The sequence below is a fragment of the Equus asinus genome, chromosome 1 (genome assembly GCF_041296235.1).
Source record: "Equus asinus isolate D_3611 breed Donkey chromosome 1, EquAss-T2T_v2, whole genome shotgun sequence".
Classification (NCBI taxonomy): Eukaryota; Metazoa; Chordata; class Mammalia; order Perissodactyla; family Equidae; genus Equus; species Equus asinus.
In genome coordinates, this window is record NC_091790.1 from 34,637,568 (window position 1) to 34,661,132 (window position 23,565).

Consider the following 23,565-nt stretch of genomic DNA (forward strand, 5'->3'; position numbering starts at 1 on the left):
CATACATCATTAGTCACTTCAGATGTCTTCAAGTTTGCATTTCAGACAGGAAGGCAGGTCTCCCTAAAATTTTCACATATTAACAGCTGTAATTAAAGTAGAAGGCCTTATTTAAATAGTAATTAGCCTTCAGGACCTGAAGTGTAAACAGAATGCTAATTCGTTTAGATAGTTAATTGATCTTCCCAGTTATAGACGTTAGCATGGCCTTCCTCTCGCTATGATGTGTTTATTCACTGAGTATAGACAGAGTGTTCACTCAGTGGGATGAAATTTTGCAAACTCTTGCTTGACTCCCAGAATTTTAGCTTTTACTCTCCAGTAATGACTAACGCAAATGAATTTGAAAACACTGTGAAAACATCAAGTAAAATTCCATGGCAAAATCATTAACACTTGATTTTTCTTCTTAATTACGGGGACCATATTGCCCAATTTATTCATGTTATTCCAACATAATTATTGATAGCTCTTATTTCATACTCAGAAATATCTTGGTTTGGAGATAAATTATGTGGTCGCCCTAATTATAATCAAAGATGACACAACATACAGCGATTGCTGTAACTACAGATGTGGATAAGATTGGTTAATTTTCCAGTGAATCCAACGACAAATATCAAGGTCCTTCTCCCTACTACCTACAATAAAGATGGCTAGTAATGAAGGTTATTAATTTTAAAAGTCATCTTTCCTTTTGAAGGACAACTACTCTACCGGGAATTTTGTCATTGCTTTTCCCAGGTTTTCTGGTCTGCCAGTCACTCTTACTCAAAAAAAACCCCCAAAACCCAAATAATTGTATTTGATAACTGCATATCTCTGTGGTTCCTCAGTTCTGTAGATAAGTTGCAAGGAAGGTGGGTCTGATGTTTCACTTTTTCAAATGTTTATTCTTCTTGGTAACTCCAGCTCATCATGCTACATAACAGATGCTTAGGCCTGCTGCTAGCCATCTTTCCAACACGTGCATGCAAACAGACCTGCATAAATAGTACATATCACACTAACTCAACAACTATTTAATGAAGGCAGCGACTGGGCACACAGGAGGCATTCACAGATCTTTACTGAATGAATAAATACCAACCACACCTTTGACCCTGTGCTAGGTGCTACCAGCTAGGTGGTAGGAAGAGGGAGAGGAGAGAAAGCTCTGTATAATATCAAGTAGGTTCTACCCTCAAGGGGTTAACAGTCTGCAGGCAGAAGATGTAAATAAGTAACCATAATTGAAGGTAAGAATTATTAAGTGCCAAAGAATCTCTAACTCGGAGTGGGAGGTAGAGCTCCTCGGGGCTGGAGAGGGAATGCAGGAGGGGCTTGAAGGAGGAGAGCTAGATGTTCGAATTTAGGATTTTCTCCCAGTGCGGTGTTAATCCGACCTCAGATTGAGTCCTGTGAATAAGGAAGGGCTCTGTTTGTGTCAGCGGCTGAAATTGTGCACACGATATATTTTTTTGGCTGGCTAACAACTTTCCCTTCAAGATTGATGACTAATCCAGATGAGCATTAGCTAGCTTTGCAAATATGAATATTACATTTCTGCAATATATAACACTAAAAGATACCAATTCATTATGATTCATTTTCCTTGTGAAGCTGAAATATTGCAGTCGCATTCAAAGAGAAGTGAGTTAAACTGTCACTATGTCATCCAAAATACAAAGTGAAATAATTTTACCTTAAGAAATTTAAAATGAGGAAGGCTTAGGCGCAGAGCAGTATTGATACAAAGCATTGAAAATGAACAGAACATGCAGATCCTACTTTTTTTAGTGTCTTGTTGCTCACACCGAGACGCACTGTTCTACCAATGGGACCTGGGCCTCCCTCAAGCCAGCGGGCTCTCCAGGATGCACGCACGACCTACAACCCGACCCTTGAAAAGGAAAGTACGGCCCGGCCACTCCGGGTGTGTGCTAGGAGGGCTTAGAGAGGGAAAGTAACCGGAGGCGGCCGTTTCGGGCGGACCCGCCCCCTCCCACGAGTTTCGCTGGCTCCTCGGCCCCGCCCCCTCTTTTATTCCGAGAGCAACGACCGGAGCTGAAACTTTGTAACCCGAGCGCGCACGCTCTGCCCTGATCCTGCCCCAGAGCGACCGAGAAGGAGGCGCAGAAGGTGGGGCGTGCGGGCGGGAAGGCTCGGGGACGCCAGCGCACGCGGAGCGGGGACCCGGGGAGAGCTCGCCGCGAGGAGGAGGAGCTGGAGGGGGAGCGGAGCGCGCGGCCGGGGAGCCGGAGGAAGTGATCCGGGCCGTGGGCGCAGAGTAGCAGCCGGGCCGGGAGGGTCCCGCGTCGAGCCGAAGCCAGGGTCTGGGGTCGCGTCCCCGCAGCTGCCGTCGCCCAGGAGCAGCAGCTGTGCCCGGGCTCCCGGCGGCGGCGCGGGGAGGAGGAGGAGCTGCAGCTGGACGGCGGCAGCTGGAGGAGGAGCCGCACGGCTGTCCCGTGTGCCGGGGAGAGGGCCGCGCAGCCCTGGCCGAGTGGCGCCGGGATGACCCGCTGACCGCGGCCATGCAACCTTGACGGGGCGCTCGGGCGCGCGGGGACAAGCCGCAGGGCGCGCTCTCCCGGGAAGGGGCCGCGGGCTCAGGCAGCAGGACTTGATCGCCGATTTGTAGCCCAGCGGGGAGCGAAGCCATTTACCATGGAACCCGTGACCAAGTGGAGCCCCAAACAAGTGGTGGATTGGACCAGAGGTGAGCGGCCTGGGGGGCCCGGTGTCTCCAGTCTCCGGAGATGGGGCGAACGGGGAGCTGGGGTAGGGGGTGCTCAGCGGCTCCTGCAGGCGAGAAAGCGTTGAGGGCGCAGCGCGGTGACAATGCAAACTTCTTCGGAGTCGCCTGTTCACCCCTAGCTCTTGTGCCTGTTTTCCGGGGTGCGGGTTGTGGCGAGCCGAGGGGAGCCCCATGTTTAACCCGGGGATCAGGGATGGCCTCTCTTAGGGACCGTGAGGGTTGGGGGTGTCGATCTCAGGACTGGCTGGGGGGCTCTCCGGGGCGGGGGCGCCCTCCCTGCCGTGCCTGGGTGCGGTGCCTGGCGCCCCGGCTGCCCGTCCCGGAGCGCAGAGACACAAGGCGCCTTTGTGTGGTGACTCCCCTCGGACCTCGTAAATGCCGCCTGCCCGGAGCGGTGCGCATCGTGCCGAGGCGGTTGGACAGGTAAAGGGAGACTCCGGCGGCTTGCCGAGCCTCTGTTTTTCTTGGAAAAGGCGAGAGAGCTGCACGAGTGCCAACACTGAGGCATTCGCGCCGGCGAGAAACCTTGAGTCAGATTCCCCGGGACTCGGTGACTTTTGCTCCGGGAAGGCGCCAGTACCCCCGGTGGCGCTGCATTTTTAGGCCACATTTAAACCCTGGGAAGAAGAAATGTGTTTTGAACCACTCGCCTGAGTTATGCTGTATTTGGGATGAGAGAAAGCGGCGGGTGTGGTGGTAATGGGGGTCGAGCAGGGGTAGAAGCTTGTCCTCTGAGCTGTCACCCTTAGATTTTGGTACCTTTCAAGCTTTGGAGCAAAAGGGCATAGAGGTTCCTCAAGCCTCTTTGTACTCTTACAAGGGAACGAGTCTATCCAGAACACACAGTGGTTTCATGGGTTCCTCCCTCCCAGCTCAGCATCTCTCTGTTTCAAGTCACTGTTTTTTTCTTTCTTCTATCTGCTCTTCCAGGTGAGGAATGGTGTCCCTTCTCAATAATAATAACTAGAATTGTATAGCGCTTTACAGTTTGCTCAGAGCTCTCTCTCTGTTATTGCCCTTGGTCATCCCAGTAAGCCTGTGAGGTAGGTAAAACTGGTAAGACCAGGTCATCTTTCAACCTCTCCCACCCATGGCTGCGACATAATGAGCACCGATCATCTCTACATCTCATTCCTCATGCCTGCTCAGTGCACATGGACCACGTGCAGCGGGATGTCCTGGGAATACGGGATGTATGGGTTGTGTCAGTGGGGTATGTCTGACCATTTCCTGCTCCTCTGGGATGAGGGAAGGGATCCACTCTTTTTCTGAGAAGAGGTTTGTCCAGGGACCAAAATTTCCTGGGCTCTTACTTAAAAAGAAGCTGAAAACAACAAATACTTGTACGTTGGATGAAGAGTAAATGGCATTGTCGGTGCTTGGCACAATACATTACCTTAAAAGCTATAAATACCCAGACCCAATTTTGAAATGGGGTGTATTCTCCCATTCAGGACACTACTGGATTCCTCAACTAGCAACTTGCTGAGGCTAAATTAGTTGATCTGTTTTACCTGTATGCCCATCATAGAGGCAATTTAAGAAATTGATGGTTTCAGCAATTTTTGGCCTCAAGAGCTCCTCTGTCTGATATGGTAGCCAATAGCCACACGTGGCTCTTCAGCCCTTGAAATGTAAGCTGTTCAGAATTGTGATGTGCTGTAAGTGTAAAATACGCATACGTGTGCAGACTTGGTATGAAAAAAAGAAACTAAACTATCTCAATTTTTTATACTTGTCTCCTGTCGAAATGAGAGTATCTTGGCTGTATAAGGTTAAATAAAATTTATTATTAAAGTTAACTTCACCTCTTTATTCTTACCTTCTTAAATATGGCTCCTAAAAACTGAAAATTGCACCAGGCTCACATTTGTGGCTTGCATTGTATTTCTATTGGACAGTACTACTCCAAGTAGGGAAAGGGTTACAATTTATCACTCCTTGCTTTTCCTGATCCTCTGCCAGCCTACTTGATAATGTACAACCAGAAAAATTGTAACAGGCACATGGGAAGATTATGGAGTGAGATCTTCACACCTGCAAGATTTGTCTTTTTTTTTTTGGTCCCTCTTGGGACTGAGGGAGAAGTGTAAATTTACATCCTGTTATGTTTGTTTAGCATTTAAAAGGAAAAGCAGATTAAAATGCTTTTGGTGTCCCATTGCCTTAACGTTCTGACTTCGTTGAGATTGCTTTTATCTAGGGAAAGTTTCCTACTGACCTGAAAGAGCAATGACGGGTGCTTCGGTATCTTGGTGTCTGGAGCATTAGTTACTGACTAGGCTACATACCTGTGATTATCACGTGGCAACTTTACACGGAATGCTTGTGCCCTTTTGGACCCTTAAGTACAGCGTCACAGGATGACCTGGATACTTTCTGTGTTATAATCTAGAAAAGGTACAAGGAAAAGTGTGTGGCTAACTCTTAGATGACAAGAGGCTACATTCTCCCAAATTGCGTGACACATGAATATTTTTTATAGTAGTGATGTGAACGTATTGACTTTTTAATTAACTATTGACTTATGCAAACTTGTTTGCTTATAGGACTATTTTTAGCTGTCTTTGCTAACCTCTTCACCCAACCCCCATTTTATAAATACATCCTGCTGATAAACAGCTCTTCATGTAGACTTTGCCACCCTTGGTATTGCCTGAGTATAGATATGATGATTATGGGCGCTGCAGAAAGCCTAGATTTAAAACTATCTAACCCTGGCTACAATCGACAGCTTGCTCTGTGTTGATGTTATTAGGCAGATACCTACATTAGGAAAAAGACTCATGTCTACAGAATGAATTAATTCATCTGGCTTTTACTGTTATTATTTTTTTATCATTATAATTTTTATTTGTATTAATCCTTACTATACTGTGACCAATTTTATCATAATATTAGTAAATCCTAAGTGTTCACAATGTGTCGGCACAGGTCTAAGCATTTGCAAGTATTAACTCATTTGATATGCATAACCACTCTTTGAGGTAGGAAATATGATTTCCATTTTGCAGTTGAGGAACCTGAGACACAGAAAGGCTAAGTGCCTTGACCACTGTCACACAGCTGGGAAGTGACAGAGCAGTGTTTGACCTCAGGCGATATGGCTTCACTCTATTCCATCTTCTCAGGAGGTTCTTGCCAGAGTCCCTCCTAGAGGACTCTCACAATCTTCACCACATTGGTGAATAGACCTTTAGCATTCCCGTGATGTGAGATATTAATATCATACGTTAGTGGAGGAGAGGCACCTGGTAATATGTGTGCCTTATCCTACATATTGGGTATATGTCAGGAAAGTTATTTGGAAGTCAAATTAATTCATACTTCATGGCACCTTGCCTTTCAAATGACTCAGTCAAGGCTCTTGCAAGGCAAATGACCTTTTACAACATGTATCAGGTAAGAATAAGGTCAGCCGCACATAACCAAAGACCCAGTTTACAGTGGATTAACCAGTGGGAATGTTGATTTTCCCTTGTAAAAGAAGGCTGGAGATAAGGAATTCAGGACTATATGGGGGCTCTGTGGTGCTGTCAGGGGCCCAAGCTCCTTCTGTCATCCTGTTCAGCCATTCTTAGCATGTGGCTTAGCGTGTGGCACTCATGTTCATACTAATGCCTCAGTGCAAGATGGCTGCTCCACCTTCAGGTCACTTTCCTATTCCAGGCAGGAGAAAGGAGACCCAGCGAGGACAAAAGACTGGTGGTAGCCAAGTCTTCCCCTTTAAAGAGGTCCCTAAGAAGCTCCATCAGGTGACTTGGCTTACATCTCAGGTGCCAGAACTGTCGCGTGGCCATCTCATGCTGCAAGGGAGGCTGGTTGCTGTAGTGTTTGTTGAGTTGGCCCTGAAAAAAATTTGAGTTTGTTCAATAAGGACAAAGGGGAGAATAGATATTGGTAGGCAGCCAGGAGTGTCTGACACACAGTCATTTACATGTACTGATTTTCATAGATCAGTTCTCAAAGTAGGACACATGTCACAATTTCCTGCTTTCATTCAGTCTGTAGGTCAGCCCTGTTTTAGAAATAGTGTTATGTTTTCATTCCTGTTAAGTTTTCTTGGGTCAAAACCTTAACTTGCATGAGGTCTTTGTCTCTAAGCTTGATTTAAATATTAGAAGTTGCATTGTAAAAAGCAACTACCCAAGCTATGCTTGGCTTGCTTTCAGGCCTTTGGGGAGTATTGTCAACAAGGAGGAAGGGCCATTGGTTTATCCCAGCAACCTTGTCTGTCTTGCTCTTGGTCGTTGATGAGCCTAGAATGGGCAGGCTCTCAATAAGTGTGTTGTTGAGTGGGCACATCTATAAAACCAGCTTTAGTCCCAGAACAGAAGTCTCTCTGCCAGTTTCTGGCGCTGCTAGCGTGGGTAACATTTCCACATCACCAACCAAGAGAAAAGGGGGCTTTCTTGCTTGAGGTCTGAGCTTGTGGGATTCAGGGAGTTTGTCCATTCTCCGTTATCTGATCATGGTGGGCACTGCTGTTTCCCTGTGATGTCTGTTAGTATGTGGCACTCACCATTTTGGTCATGGAGGGACTGGAATTTCCACAGTAACTATAGGGATCTGGTACATTGTAGATCACCTGCAGAGTAGCACCTCGCTCTGTTGGCCCGTCACACAGAGGTCCCTTCTTTTTGTAATCCTGCTTCCACTTGGGTTATGTGTTTTCCTTTAGCCTCTCTGGTCACTGAAGAAGGGAGGTCCTTTTCTTTTGGCAGTTGTGACCATCTGGCCGTAGGTCAAGAACTTTCCTCTTTATTCTACTCTCTTCCCAGTTCTGTTCTATCTCCTGGACTCCAGCCATAGAGTTTTCTTAATCATAATAATGGAAAAACATTGATTGAAGCATTTATTTTGTGTCAGACGCTGTGCTAAGTGCTTTATCTGGACTCCCTCATTTAATCCTCGGAAAACCCAGTGAGGTGTACCAACCGTTAATAGCCCGTCGTAAAGACGAAGAAACTAAAGCAGAGAGAGACAGAGTATTTGCTCAGGGTCCCTTATTTATGGGTCATGCTCTTAAATGCTCTCCTCTCCTCCATCACATCTTCGCTTCCATGGCTTGTACCAGGCACTGGAACTTAGTAGTGGGTGTGGGTTCTGGCATCCGACTCTGGGTTTGTGTCCCAATTCTGCTCCTGACTGTGTGGTCTTGTGTAAACTCTCAGTAAATTACTACTCCTTATTTTTACTGCTTCCTCTCCTCTTTTATCCTATAGCTCCAGGACGTAATCATTCTCCCCGAGCAGTCACGTCTGTCATAGGTTGATTCCTACCATTCAGGAGCACCAGTTGGTGCCAAAGAGGTTGCCCTGCTGTTTGCCAACTTCCAGGAGGATCCTGGGCAGGACTTGCATCTGGCCAGGAAGGTTCTTCGTTCGCTGACTGATAGATACCTGTTGCCAATATCATGAACCTTCTTTGGGTAAAGAAATTCAAACCTTATTTTCTCAACTTCTTTCTTATAGCAACTGGACTTCCAGTGGGCATGGTATTAGGACTGGCTGTTGCTTTGACTGCTGACTCCTGTCTGGTTCCTGGTTCATGACCAGCAGCATCCGTATCACCTGGGAGCTCGTTAGGGATGCAGAAGCACAGGCCTGTTGCATCAGAATCTGCCGTTTAACGGGATCCCCGGGGGATCTGTGTGCCCGTTCCAGTTTGAGCAGCCTGCTTTAGCACGCAGCTGCAGACACCTTTCACGATCCGCTGGTGGGTCCTGCTATCTGCTCTGACATGGGCTCGATCTATTTTTTTTAAGTTCTCCAGTGACGACACTTAATTTCAGGATGCTTGACTTGGCTGCTAAAGCAAAAAAGCAATCTCAGGGCGTGTGCTTATGTTTATAAGCACCACCTAGCAACAGCATCAGGTAATTCTCAGCAAGCTAAACGAGACATTTCCCCTGAGATTTCTTGCATATTTCTTGGGACTTGAAGAGTTCTCATTACAAGCTTTTTTTTTTTTTAAGACAAGTGGTAAGAAGGGAGTTATGGGGTGATCAGTGGGCCCTGTGGTCCTAATTTCTTCTCAGGATCCTCTGGTGGACTTTGGGGGTGAGATGAGTCCTTGGCCAGTCACACTATCCTATGGTCTGGGACTTCTTGGGGTTCATCACCTTTAGCTGGTTTTTGGGCAGATTTCATTGTTGATGGAAAAAGACACCGAATGTCTTTTCAGGAATAAATAACCAGGGCAATTCTCAAAATCTGAAAGTATGTGTCATCCCAAGGCCAGGTGTCTCAGTTCTGTGCCCATGGAGACTGGGAGGTGACCTCTCTGTGCACTTGTATGCCTCCCTTTCTGCCTTCGCATCATTTCTTAGAGCTGCGAGGGCCTTTCCTCTCTGTCTTACCACTTTTGCCTGCATTTTTGACCATTCTTCGCCTGTTGTGTTCTAGCTCTGGGGCGTTCCTGTTCTCACCTGGCTTTCCCTTTCCTCTCATTTCGTGCTCTTTCTGGAGTTTTCACCACCGTCTTAGCCACTAACTAGGCTTTTAATGAATAAAGCAAGTTTTATTTAATTTGTTCTCATTTGATTCTTTTCACAAGCCCGAGAGACGCCCAGTGAAGGCATCTCCTTTGCAGCTGAGGACATTTTGACTTTTGGATGTTAAATGAGTTGTCCAAGGTCAAAGGCCAGGATTGGGACCAGATGCCACAGGCTTCTGTCTGTTGTTCCGTCCACTTCCTGGTTCCTCTGGCCAAGGTGGATGCTTCTAGTTCTCTCTGAATTGACGAGTGTGGGAAGTGGCGGCTTCAAAGACCTTCGGACTTTGGTGCTTCTGATTGTGCCCTCAGCATTTACACTCGTGGGGCACCTTCCTTTCCTTTTTTCATTACACAGTTTAAGCGGGACCCTACATATTTGAACCTGACCTGTTAGCCTTTGAGACTTACTATCAGTTATCTATTTTATTGTAGTTTGTTAATTGTGTTGCGTTATTTCAGAATGCAACTGAGGAATGGAATGAATCATTTCTCTTTGTTGACTCTCTTAATCTGATTTTTATTTTGAGTATCATATTGCAATTTTTTTGTCCATGTGATACAATAACATTTCTTATTTGGTAGAATCATACACACACACACACAAATACATTTAACTTTCTTAAGTAAAACCTGCAATTTTTGTGGCCCTGTTTTCTGCCTGTCTTTCACTCTTCACAGCTTCTTCATTTTTTTCTTTTTTGAGGACGATTAGCCCTGAGCTAACATCTACTGCCAATCCTCCTCTTTTTTGCTGAGGAAGACTGGCCCTGAGCTAACATCCATGCCCATCTTCCTCCACTTTATATGTGGGATGCCTACCACAGCATGGCTTGCCAAGCGGTGTGTAGGTCCGCACCCAGGATCTGAACCAGTGAACCCCAGGCCGCCAAAGCGGAATGTGTGAACTTAACTGCTGCGCCACCGGGCTGGCCCCCACAGCTTCTTTGTTTTAACTGCTTTGGGAGAGAACATCAGGCAGCTATAGTGAACAATACAGAGGCTTTGGAATAAGTTAGAACTGGATTCAAATTCTGTACCTGACACTCACTGGTTCAAAAGCTTGGGAAGTAACTTATCTTCTCCAAGTCTGCCTTAGTTTCTCATCTGTAAAGTGGGGCTGATAATAACCAACTCACAGGGTTTTAGTTAGAGTTAAAAGAGGTGATATAGGGAAAGCACTTTGCTTAATGTGCGGCATATAAATGTACACACGCTTATTATTGTTTAATTCGTAATAAGGCCAAGTAATATAATTGGATTATTTTTGCTTAATTATTTAATGGTAGTCACTTTTCACATGTTTACCAATAATTTATGACAATTCCATCCTCCTCATTGGTATATAGGCAGCGAGTTAAATCAACTTCATTTTCTGTCTTCTCATCATTTCCTTGGATACTTTCCCCTCACTTCCTCTGAGGACCTTGTAGATCTAAGAGGAAGGTGGTGTCCCAGAAAGACCAAGTACTAGCTCTCTTGGAAAGGGCTTACGAAGAACACTTAGGCAGATGACAAATTCCACCCTGTGGTAAAAAGAGAGTTTCATTCATTCAACAAATAATTATTGACGATGTCCTGAGTTCCAGGTGTTGTTCTAGTGCTGGAAATCCAGCTGTGTTCTACGTGCAGGGGTCCAGCTGGGTCCTTGCTTTAATATGGTGACTGTGGGGATGACAAACAACTGTAGCAACAACCACCACCACAGCAAAACAGATGAACAGGAAAATGTGTGCTATTGATAAGTGCCAAGAAGAAAGGAAAGCAGAGATGTGAAGGAGAGTGACTGAGTGGGGGACTTCTTTGGTTGGTGTCATCAGGAAAGCCTCTCTGAGAAGATGACATTTAGACATGAATGACAAGAAGGAACCAGCCGTTGGAAAATTAGGTGGAAGAGTATTGTAGGCAGAAGGAACAGCTAGTGCAAAGGCTCTGAGGTATGAATGAGCTTGGAGTGTCTGAGGAAAGGAAGTATGGTGGAGTCATGAAGAGCAAGGATGGCAGGGTGGTGGTGAGTGGAGCTGGGGTGAAAGAGATACACCAGATCATGTAAAGTCTTATGAGTCTTGGTCAAGCGTTTGCAATTTTTTCTAGTTGTTATGGAAAGCAGGGGATGACATGACCTGATTTGGATTCTTGGGGCAGAAGGTAATTTAGGAGTCCAGCTGGAAGGCACTGCCGTGTTCTGGAGATTCTGGTATCTTGGACTAAGGTATCGATGGCTCCAGTGTTTGAGAAGCTGAGTTCTAGGTACAGTTGGTTCATTGACAGCTTCACCTCCAGATAATTTTAAAATTATGTTTGAAATTGAGATGTATATTCATTTATTCTTTTTCTTTCCCTGCCAGGGTTAAGAGAACCGCCTCCTCCCTTCATGCAGGTTACGCTCTTGTCATTTAAAGGAGAGAGGCGATCTCTCTTTTCCATTCCCGCGCTTTGCTCGCATCATTGTTCTTTCCTGGCGCGATTTGCTGGGAGCTGCAGTTTCTGAAGCTGCTTATTCATCTATGAATAAGGTTTTTGTGAAAGTGGACTTAGTCTAGTTTGTTTTCTTTGACATCAAATGGCTGATTGCAGTTTTTAACCTGGGATCAGAAGGGTAAACACAGTGGTGTTTATTAGAACAAAACGGTTCCTTCGAATGTGGGTCAGGAGGTTGTAAAAATTAGAAAGCTTTCTATGTGAAAATCTTAAAAATATTTGAGTCAAAAGAACTAGTAGATAGATGTGATTTAAAATATTTTGTTCCGCTGACAGACTATCCTCATTTTACTTTAGAAAATAGAATCACCATGCTTCTGATTGAATAGATGGTATTTTGAGAAATTTTCAACAGGTGAGAGTCCAACACAATTTTTTAACACTTGACGCATCAGTTAACAGGCGGGCATGAGTGGGAGAGAGTTGAACGGAGGTGGGCTCATATCAGAATAACCTGGAAGCTTGCTACACACACCTGATATCACCCTCCCCTCCCCAGGGAGTGTCTCAGCCCTCTTGGAGGAAACCCCCTACGTGTTGTCTGTCAGAAAAGGCGGCGATTATGATAATCTGCATCATGCTTTCCTCAGGAAAGCCTTTTAGTGAAAGGAAATATTCTATTTCCTATTTTCAGAGATTTGTAGCAGAGGGGAAATTCAGTGCTTTTGGGTTTAGGAGTGGATGTGTGTGTGTGTGTGCATGCATGCATGCATGCGCTCGCTTCTGTGTTTTCAACTTTAACCCCTGTTAATTGAACAGTCTTTCGTGTTCACAGAGCGATTTTATATGACGATATGTTAAAGAGAATCGGGTTAAAAGACTACCTGGAACGCGATCTTTGGAACAGAGGAGAGCTGGTGTGTAGAGTGGTCCAGAGTTCATGTAACACCTGTTGGTGTTGTCAGCACTGTCTTAACAAGGATTCCAACTGGAGTCTTAACCTAGCCGTGAGCAGCTGACACGACTGTGAGTAGCATTTATGAATACGACTGTCTACACCAAAGCCTAAAATTGTTAGTAATACACATTTGAAAAAACACAGAGACTCCTTGCTAGTGAGACGTCTAGAGACATAAGATGTGAAGTGCTTTGGTTGGAAGCGCCCCTAGGCCAAGCTGAGGAACCTTCTAGAATGCTGATGTGTAAAGAGAGACCCTTTTTGGAGGTGGAGAATCTCTTCATTCTTATTCGGCACCATCTAATCGGGACACTTAAGGAGCACCTATAAATGAATGGCCGTTGTGCCTGACTCCTGACGTTTTTAGACTGAGATTTTTCGAGAAATTCTTTCCTGGCCACATATATGTGGTGCTTCTCAACGTCTTGTCACTGTTGTCCTTGGACTTCCTTTTTCAGCATCAGCATCACCTGGGAACTTAGACATGTGACTTCTCAAGTCCTGTCCCAGACTCACAGAACCAGAAACCCGGGGGAGGGACTCAGGATGCCGCGTCCCTCGGGTGATTGTGGTGCCGGCTAAAATCTGAGAACCAGTGGTCTGTGTCACTCATGTGGAGCATACAAAAATAAGGGAGGCAAGGCAGACTGTCCCCCGTAGGTCCTGTCTGTAGTTGGTCTTTAGCTGATAGATAATGATTGCTTAGGAAGGAGAACTCTTCTAGAAGGGACAGTTACGTATTTCACTGGATGAGGTAGTGCACCTAGGTATGTCCGTGTCCTTTCCACAGAGTGGGCAGGGAGGGGTTACAGCTGTTACCCCCCTGGGCTCCTAGCTAGCTGCTACAGTCCAAGCCCAGGGGATGCTTCTGTTGTGCACCTTCGTGAGCGCTCAGCGCCGGGAGCGCAGAAGGAGGGCAGTGTTTGACAGTCTGCAGGGACCTGGTTGGGTTTTGTGTAGAATATCCAGGGCTTGCTCTAATAGAGGAGCAGAATGTCACACCCCCTCCTTCATTCCATTTTGAGAGAGAGTGGCTAGTTCTTCTCTCTTACTGAGCACTTTAGGTTTTGGCTTTGAACAGGGCATCCAAATGCAGAGAGAAGGGAAGGAAAGAAAAAGCGGAAAAGAGAAATACTCAGAGTGGCAAATACCTTGCAGCTCAAGGTGAAAAGCTCTTTGGTTTTAGTACATGGACATGGCATCAGTGTGGGTGAAGTTTGAGAGCCCCTGCAGTTGACAAAGGCTGAGAGAGTCTGACATTAAAAAGAAACTACAGAAGTGAACGCTGAAGACCAAGAATGGCACGGAGACTTGCAACAAGAGTTGCAAACTCAGATGCCAACAGGAGACAGGTGGGCAATGTCAGAAATTTGAAATTTGGGTCATGTGAGACAGTAGGGAGTGGTGGAGACTGCAGCAAACCCAAAGACACATTTACTGCTCAGTTTCTGCTGACTGTGGACCTACCGTTTTCAGATCTTCTACTTTTTGATTTTTGTTTTTTTTTTTAAAGATTGGCCCTGAGCTATCATCTGTTGCCGGTCTTATTTTCCTTCTTCTTCTCCCCAAAGCCCCCAGTACGTGTATATTCTAGTTGTGAGTGCCTCTGGTTGTGTCAGGAGGGACGCCGCCTCAGCGTGGCTTGAGTCGTGCCATGTCTGTGCCCAGGATCCGAACTGGTGAAACCCCGGGCCGCCAAAGTGAAGCACATGAACTTAACCTCTGTGCCACCGGGCCAGCCCCTGTACAGAAAGATTTTATGTATCACTTGAAATAGGGCAGATTCCCCAAATTTCTGTGCTGGTTGGTTGGGTCCTGTTTGAAGCAGGAAGGTGTCAGTTGACTCAAGGTCTTTCCGTCTTCATGGTGCTCTGAACTGGGAAACAAAACAAAGAAAAGCACTAACTTTAGTACCTAAACTGGAATAGTACTCAGTCAAAAGTACAATCTACGATTTCATAAGAAAAACTATGGAGTATTTTGACCTTTCACTGGCTTTGTAAGTGAACAGCCCCCCCCCCACCCCACACACACAAGTATACAGACTATACACATACACGCATGTATGTTCCTTATAGATGACCTTTGTTAAACCTTCATTAGATTTTTATTTCAACTATTAATTCTCTTTTAAAAACCCAAAATGAAAAAAATTTATAGATTTCCTTTTTGGTACCAATTACTCTGCTTCATGCTGGGAACAGAAAGATGAGTTAGATGTAAATGAAGCCTGTGGTCACGAAGCTCCCAGTCGGTCAGGAGGCAGCAGTTAGCAGGTGGCATTGAGCTGCTCTGTGTGCTGGGCCCTTGCTGTGGCCTTTGGTGGCTTAGTCAGTCCTCACGATGCTTATTTGACAGTGACACTTTTATTGTCTTTATTTTAGAGTTCAGGAAGCCAAGCCCTAACCCTCCTGAGGTTGCGTAATTGGTATGTGGCTTTGAATCCAGAAACACTTGATTTGAGAACCTGACCTCTCACCTGGCTGGTCTTTGGTCCCAACATAGGTTTGGCCTGGTAATAAGTTTCAAGGACAAGGAAGAAACATGTATGTTATTAACAGTATGGTTTGAATTGATCTACTTAAATTTAACCTATAATTTCACCACTCAGTAAAAAAATTCTAGAGAAATTCTTTTCTCTTTATCATATTTGACTGGGCTACAGTAAATGGGAAAAGAGGGGGTTTAAAATATATTTAATGGGATTATGTAACTTTTGGATAGTAGCTTAATGTTTTTAGGTTCTAGTGTTCTCATAAGTTAGATTTCTGGGATTGTCTGAATATGTATTTTAAAAGACTAGAAGGAAATAAATACATCACAATGCCAGCGTTGGTGTTCTGTGGGTGATAGCATTAGAGATGGCTTTTATTCTCTTGTTGGTACGTACCAAGGTAAATGATTTTTCTCGTATTCAGAGCTATGACTACTTTCTGCTTGGCTTCTCATCCTCAGCTGCTTGGGAATCCGAAAAGCCACAAAGGGCAATGTGGGAGAGAATATTGGGCTCACTTTCCTGTCTTTCTTTCCAGGATCTTGAGCCATCAAGTCCTGGCAGCTGTAGCGGCCTTCCAACTGTTACGTTCCAACTTCTAGCCTGTCTGTTAGATTTCTTTTTCAGTCTTGTCTGGTTGGTTTGATGCATGTTAATCCAGCAGAGCCAGATGTATCCCGTCACGAGGTCTGGAACTTAGGGTGTTGGAGCCCAGATTTTAGTGGGCATAAGAGTCACTCACTACAAGGACCAATGACTCCTGGGCGACTTCCAGAGAGTTTGCTAACGTAGGTGTGTGGTGTGGCCCTGGGAGCTACGTGTTTCACAGGCAGCCCCGTACATCTTTTCCAGGTGGTCTGTGAACCACAGTTTGAGAGGCACTGACTTTTTTTTTTGTAATTTTTTTACTTAGTTTGACTTACGGGCTGACTTTATTTGTTTTTCTTGTTTTTTATTTATTCTTTTTTTTGAGGAAGATTATCCCTGAGCTAACATCTGCCACCAATCCTCCTCTTTTTGCTGAGGAAGACTAGCCCAGAGCTAACATCTGCAGAGGCACTGACTTTTAAGAAGTTTCTTCTTAATTCACTGGATAATGGGGAAATAATACAGGGGTTTGAAAGGAAGCGTCTTGCTGACAGAACTGTGGGAAGTGGGGAGGGCTATGAAGGGAGGGTGGTTAGGGGCTGAGAGACCAGCTCTGGGAGGCGTTTGGGGTGGTCTCTCAGGGAGAACTGAAGAGGCCTGAGCTAGAGCAGTGGCGTTGGGAAGGAGAGGAGGGAAGAGATGCCGAGAGAGGCACAGCCCATGAGCAGCCTGGAAGGCTTGGCAGGGTCTGAATGTGAGAGTAGTGAGAGGGGGATTTCAGTGTCCCAGTTTTGTACCTGAGTGGCTTAGCATGACAACACTGTTAAAAATGTATTGAGGGGCCGGCCTGGTGGTGCAGCGGTTAAGTTCGCACGTTCTGCTTCAGTGGCCCGGGGTTCGCTGGTTCGGATCCTGGATGCAGACATGGCACCGCTTGGCAAAAGCCATGCTGTGGTCGGCGCCTCACATATAAAGTAGAGGAAGACGGGCATGGATATTGGCTCAGGGCCAGTCTTCCTCAACAAAAAGAGGAGGATTGGCAGCAGTTAGCTCAGGGCTAATCTTCCTCAAAAAAAAAAAAAAGCAGTGAATTCTGGGAGGAGCTGCTTTACGGGTTCAAGCGTGAGCACACCTTACTTGTACCAACCTCAAAAGCTGTTCTCGTTTGTCAACGATACATCTTGCATGGCACCAACATCTTGGCTGATTCAAACCCTTAAGAATACACAGAGCTGTCTCTTATTGCAGCACTATAATTGTCTCATGTTTTAATGAGGTGTAAATAGCATGCATCTTGGCACATGAGATGTGTTAAAATAGGAGAGTGTTAGCTAAAATTCAGGTCCTCTAACTTGAGTGCGAAATGATGCAATATACATGAGTATGACACCCAGAATTATTCCTGTACAGTGCATTCTGAGACACAGAACACAAAACGAACTAGAGGATTAGAGTCCTGCAGGACAGCGTGTAAATGGAGGTAGGAAATCAGTGCTGATAAATGCAAAGTGCGTCTTTCAGGACTCCCTGAGTCTCGTCCAGTGCTTTGTGAGATGAGCAGTTCTGGCTGACAGGTCTGGCTGCAGTTGCTCTGTGGGTGGGTGAGCTGGTTCTCTGAGATTAGTGCCTTCTTTGGGTTGCCAAAGCAAACCTGTGAGTGGAAACACCAACCGGAAGAGAGCCGGGTGTGTAGAGCTCTTCCAGGGCCTGGCATGAAAGGGAGGGGGTGGCGGGTCTTTCCTCCACAGGCATGATGTGGCCCATTTTCTTACTCATCGTTGGTCCAGCCAACCCTCAGAAGTGGATGTGATTTCCCTCAGGTAAAGGTAACAGATTCTTGACTTCACAGGATCAGCTATAAAATGAGAGCTGATTTTTCTTATAACGTCTTCCCCAGTATTCTGCATGGCTGACCTTTCTATGAAAACTGGTTACTTTCTCACTTATGATTTTTAAATTAATACTAACTCCACTTACCTGATATTCTGAAACGAGGCCGCTTGTCTTTCACATCAATTTTAGGTCTGGAGACGGTTTTCGGTGAAGTGCCGTATGACAGAGACACGTTAGGAAAAGTCTCACTCTGACCGTTTGCACTTAACTCACTCTTAGTCTGTTAACTAGAGTACTCTGTTAACTGGCGCTTCCACCAAGTCTGGTGGGGGTTGAAAGTCACCATGCATTCATTCAACAAGTATTTATTGAGTACCTACTGAGTGCCAGCTACTGTTCCAAGAGCTGAAAGTACAGCGGTGAGTAAAGTAGATGATAGTTCCTGTCTTCCTCAAGCTGATAGTCCAGTGGGGGTAGACCGACAATAAATGGAATTCGCAGCACAAAGATGTGGTCCCCGCTGTGGGGAAGGCCACAGGTGGATGCCGGAAGGGAGTGGGGATGCAGTTTTAACTAGGCTGACCAACAAAAGATTTCAGTGATCAGTGCTTCTAGCAGGTGGAAGAATGGTCTTAGCCGAGGGAAGAGCAGGTACAAATGCCCTGAGACAGGAGAAGGCCTGACACGTGGAAGGAGCAAGGAGGCCAATGTGGCTGGAGCAGAGTGAGTGAGGGGAGATCAGAGAGGAGAGGGGAGGCCAGATGGTGCAGAGCCTTAGGGATTATTATGTATATTTTGGCTTCAGTTTGGTGTTTTGGGGAGCCGTTGGAGGGTTTTGAGCCAAGGAGTGATAACAGATTTATGTTTTAAGATTACAGTCGTTGCTGTGTTGAGAAGACTGAAGGGGCAGGAGTGGAATGCCATGGCCATAATCATTTGAAAGATGATTGCTTGGACCAGGTGTTAGCTGTGGCCACCATGAGAGGTGGCCATGTTCTGGGTATTCTGAAAGGCCAATAGGATTTACCGAGAGGTTGGATATTGGTGTGTGAGGATGCCCGTCAACTGTTTGGCCTGGGGAGTGGGAAGGATGGGCTTGCCATCCACAGAGAGGTGGAAGAGTGTGGGAGGAGAAGGTTGAGGGGATGCTGTTCACATTTAGATTGACAGTGCCTGTTAGTCTGTGAAGGGAAGTAGGTAGTTGGGTATGTGTCTCTGAATTAATGGGGGAGGGTGGGGCTAGATAGAAATTAGGCGGCTGTTGAATCTTTGAGACTAGATGATGTCATGAAATGAGTGAACAAAGGGAAACAGGAGAAGAGAAGAAATCTGGGGCCTTCCAACTTTGAGAAGTCTGGGTAGTGAGCAACCAGGAATATTGCTGTGAAGTTGTTACCAGTAAGTAGAAGGGAAACTAGGAGAGGGTGGGGTCCTGAGGCCAGTAAGGGGAGGACTGAGAGTCGACCAGTGTATTTAGCTGTGTGAAGGATGTTGGTGAACTTGACAGGGTAGTTCTGGTGGGTTGAAGGGGGCGAAAGTCTGAGTAAATTCAAGAACCAATTCAAGAGTAAATGGCAGAAGAGGACTTGATGTCCCGAGAGGCCACCCAAGTTAAAGCATCTCCCTGAATGAACACAGTGCTCTTGATTCGCAGTAGGACTTAAGTACTGAATGCATTTTATTTTAGTTCTTTAAAATGTGTCGTCAACTTTTGGAATAGGTAACTGTTTGGTAACTAGATATTTGATAAATCGGGATATGTCACGCCCTCCTGTGCTGGATAAAAGCACACTGCAGATTATGCAATCTCTGACTCTAATACTAACAAAGCCATTCATTTAGAGAATGACTGTGCCGGTGGCTTCTATAGTGAAGAGTTACTCAGCAGAAATTCTGTCTGCATTTTTTTTCCCACATTTATTTGGAAGAGTAGCTCTCTACCTGAGTTCTGTGTTATTCCATAGATTACTCATTTAGGTAGAAAAGATATGTTACGGACAGATCCAAAACCTTGGAAGAATTTCTTATTGCTGATGATTTGCCTTCATGTATGATAAGACTTATCTGAAATATTCAGAATGCCATGAAATCGTATATAAATAATGTCTATTACAGCCTGTACGTGGAAGCCATTTGGTAGCAGGAAAATTGGTGCAAATAGAAACTAGCTAACTTTAAATGTAACTCATCCAATCTTTATTGAGCACCTCTCATTTGTAGTGTTCTCTGCTAGGTGCAGTGAACAAGACAGGCCCCTGTGTCTTTGGCAGCTTCCATCATGTGGTGTACACAGACAAGTCCACAGGCATTTAAGTACAGGGCATCCTAGGAGCGCACAGGAGGAGTATATGTAACTCCAATTTGAAGGGAAGCAGCATAGAGGGCTTCTTGGAGGAAGCGACATCCAAATCAAGACCTGTAGGATGAGCAGGAGGTAGCCAGGCCTAGAGTAGGGGAAATAGTATTAGGCAGAAGACTAGGAGGGAAGGGAGAGGTGGCATTTGCTAACAACAGAAAGAACTTGGTTGTGTTGGATCTATCATGAGGTGGAGTGGAGAGAGGTGAGGCTGGAGAGGTGGTGTGTGGGGAGGGGCCTAGATCACCGGGCCCTGTTTATGCCTCTGAGCAGGTGGAAACCAGTGAAGGGTTGGTATCTATGAAAGGCTTTCCTTTGTGGAGGAAGTGTGTGTGTGTGTATACATACGTAATACATATATATACTCACACACGTACATGTAACTATACATATATATGTATATATGTTTTAAGGCTCCTATATGTTGTTTGATTCAGGATTCTATTAGGGAGACACCTGCCCCTTTTATGGAACATGGCATTATATTGGCTTTTGGACCCGGAGTGAACTAGTCACTCTTCTGTAAAGGGGGATCCCCTGAATCTCAAGGAGAAATATCAGTTAAAGGCTCTGTGCAAAAATTACCTTGACTTCCTGGGTATTTAGTTCCTTTGACCTGTGAAATGTGAAACTGATTGGACTTTTAGCGTAAAGAAACATAAAACATGAAAACTCTTCATTATAAAAAAGAAGGAACTACTAAAACTTTGACTTGAGTTGAACAAGAGATAGGAATGGGCTGCCAGGCAGTGGGAGAGAAAAGGGAATGTAAGCAGTGTGGTAGCGGGAGGAACAGACCCTGGGGGCAGACGGGGTGCGGATGGTGGGATGGTGTGCCCAGAGGACCAAAGTGCTGAGGGGAGTGTGGAGGAGTGTGGCCTGGAGGTCACACCTTGAGCTGTGGGTGTTCTGTGTGTTATCCCCTGTAATCTGCTACCCATGGCTGATTAATGATTAATAATTGTTTCTAGTCAGCATAGAATATAGTCTTTATATATTCAGAGTCTTCACTCCAGGGGGTGAGCCAGAGCATAGCATAGTATTTGTAGGAATTTATTGTCTAGAAGTGATCAGAAGTATCATCCAGGGGTTTGGAAGGCTCCCCCTAGAAGGATGGTCCAGTATGTAAGACACATTGTCCTCCTCCCCCCATTTCCACTTTTAGCTTGGTGCCATTTTTACCTAAATCTTGCAAATGCTTACTCTGACCATTTCACACCCTAGTTGACTCATGCTTGCTATACCAGATCCAGAAGGAGTCTCGTGGGTATTCATTTCGGAGGTCCTGAACTCTGGGAGAACACACAGATTATACTTAAAACTAATGGGGCTTGATTATGGTAGGATGAAAAAAAAGAAAATAAGAACCCGCCTCTGCAGGGTGTGGCTTTTCTCTTGCTTTGCGTTGTTTCCCAGCTTGTTGTGGGTGGTTGACATTGCCACATCGTTCCCAGGGTTCAGCACAGACTCAGTTCTGGGAAAGCATCCATCTTCAGCAGTCCATTGTTATAGTTCATCGGAAGGTGGGTTTAAAAATATTTAACAAGGTAAAATTTTAGTTTCTAATAGTTACCATTTAGAAAAAACAGCCAATTTTTCTGCTCCTTTGTAACTTCTTTTTGTATCAGTGGGCTCGCTGGTGACAAAAACATCTCGAGGGTGTTTTTGCTTCTTCATCTTTTTTTAAAAAGCCGTATCATACGTATTGACACCTTTTTTCGATTTTCTGATTTTAAAATTAAGTTGATCTAGTATGTATTGTTCCAGCTCTGCCATAGAAATTCTGTCTCGTAAAATCATGGTCTCATGAATCAAGGAGAAAAGGAACATTTTCTAAGACTCCTAACAAAAAGAAAAAAAGTACAAATGCCTTTAAGTAACCTTAGGAATTCAGGGAGAATTCCTAGAAAAATCTATCTGGCTAAATGCAATTGTGGTGTAGACTTCCTGGAAGTGATAAATGAGGTGAAATCCATCTTTTGTAATGACTTAATTGTCATCAGAATATCTGAAAACAATTTTGTGGGTCAAGGTCAGCAATTATCACTCTTGGTGATAACTAACTATAATGTTATAAAAACATAAGGCTCTTTTTCTGTAAAAGAAGATTACATACTATAGATCTTATTATAATTATTGGTTTTGTTTGCTTTTTACAGATACAAAGTTATAGTGAAAGTGACATTGTTGCAGTGAGATATAAGGAATAGAGTTGTTTTGTTTTTTTTTTGTTCCATACAGATAACATTCTTTTTCTCTTTTAAAAATGGTCATTTTGATCCCAAAACCCAGTGATAGGATTAACATGCGTACTTGAGAGGGTCAGGGATGGTGTCTGTTTATCTACTCAAATTAGGGCCAGGCAATAAAGGTCTTTGGTAAACCCTTGATAAGGAGGAAGGTGAAACCTAAAAGTCAAAGTTGGAATCAGCTTTTAAAAATCGTGACCCTCGCTGGAATGTGTCTGCTTTGGGGGAAGGTTGGAGCGCATGCCTGTTGTTAATTGCCTGCCGTAGAGTACTATTTGTTTCACTCTTAAGGATTTTGCCTGGAGAGAAGATGCATTCATGCATCCATTCATAGTCTCCTTCTCTCTCAGTGTCTCTCTGTTTGGGTTATGTAAATTTGTGTGTGGGGGCGCCATTCCTCATTAAAACCTTGGTGGCTGCTGCAACACTGCATAGTGTTTAAGAGCCAGGGCTGACTGCTCCAGTTTGAGTCCTTACCATCACTTCTTAGATGTGTGATGTTGGCCAAGTGACATACAGTGTTCATCCACTAGCTTCTTTTTCAATTTGGGGTCTCACAATTACTAAACTTGCAGAGTTTATGTTGGGGGGGGGGTACGTGAGATAACATAACGCAGGTGAAACATTTACCACAGTGAAAGGTAAGCTAACCTGTATGGCGTATAGTAAGCACCTGATGAAACCCAGCTGTTGTTTTGTTGTGTAGACTACAGGGATATCCTGGAGAAAAAATTTCACATTTCCAACAAAATAGTTTCAAATTAAACAAAGATACCCTGCCTTCTACAACAGCCCAGTGGGAAGAATGGTAAAGAGCAGAATGTGGGGCTGGCCCAGTGGCACAGTGGTTGAGTTCGCATGCTCCACTTTGGTGGCCCCAGGTTCACAGGTTTGGATCCCAGGCACAGACCTAGCTAGCACAGCTTGTTGAGCCATGCTGTGGTGGCATCCCACATAAAACAGAGGAAGATTGGCACAGATGTTAGCTCAGTAACAATCTTCCTCACCAAGAAAAAAAAAAAAAAGCAGATTGGATCACGTATCTTTTGGGGCGTATGTTGATATAAAACAGCACTGGAAAGAGGAATTGCCAATTATACCTCTTAAACTACAAGACGTGGATGATTTCTTAAATTTCTCACCCTAGTTATTCCACTAACATAGTGTTCTGAGACTTGACAGCTACTAAGGGTGATCTGCGGAATCATTAAAAGTCAGGGAGAAGGCTGTCGCCAAAGGGAGGCCCTTGAAGTTTATGTTGCTTGTATCACAATTAATGTCCCCGACTTGTTACATTTCCTGCTTTACTGTGGCTTTTGATAACTGGTGGGTGTGACAGTAATCCTTGGGTGTGGCCACGGTGTAGTATGTATTCCACTGAGTAATCGTCTTCTGTCATCATCTGGCCGGGCAGCCCCACATGGCAGGCACTCC

General features: G+C 45.0%; 1 protein-coding gene across 1 annotated transcript in view; it reads left to right on the forward strand.

The window, feature by feature from the left end:
- The first annotated feature begins 2,056 nt into the window (after positions 1-2,056).
- CNKSR3 (CNKSR family member 3) overlaps positions 2,057-23,565 on the forward strand; it is an 86,914-nt gene continuing 65,405 nt past the window's right edge. The window contains exon 1 of the mRNA XM_070486325.1: positions 2,057-2,698. Within this exon, the coding sequence (XP_070342426.1) occupies positions 2,647-2,698 (52 nt within the window). The 5' untranslated portion in view covers positions 2,057-2,646. The remainder of the gene's footprint in view (positions 2,699-23,565) is intronic.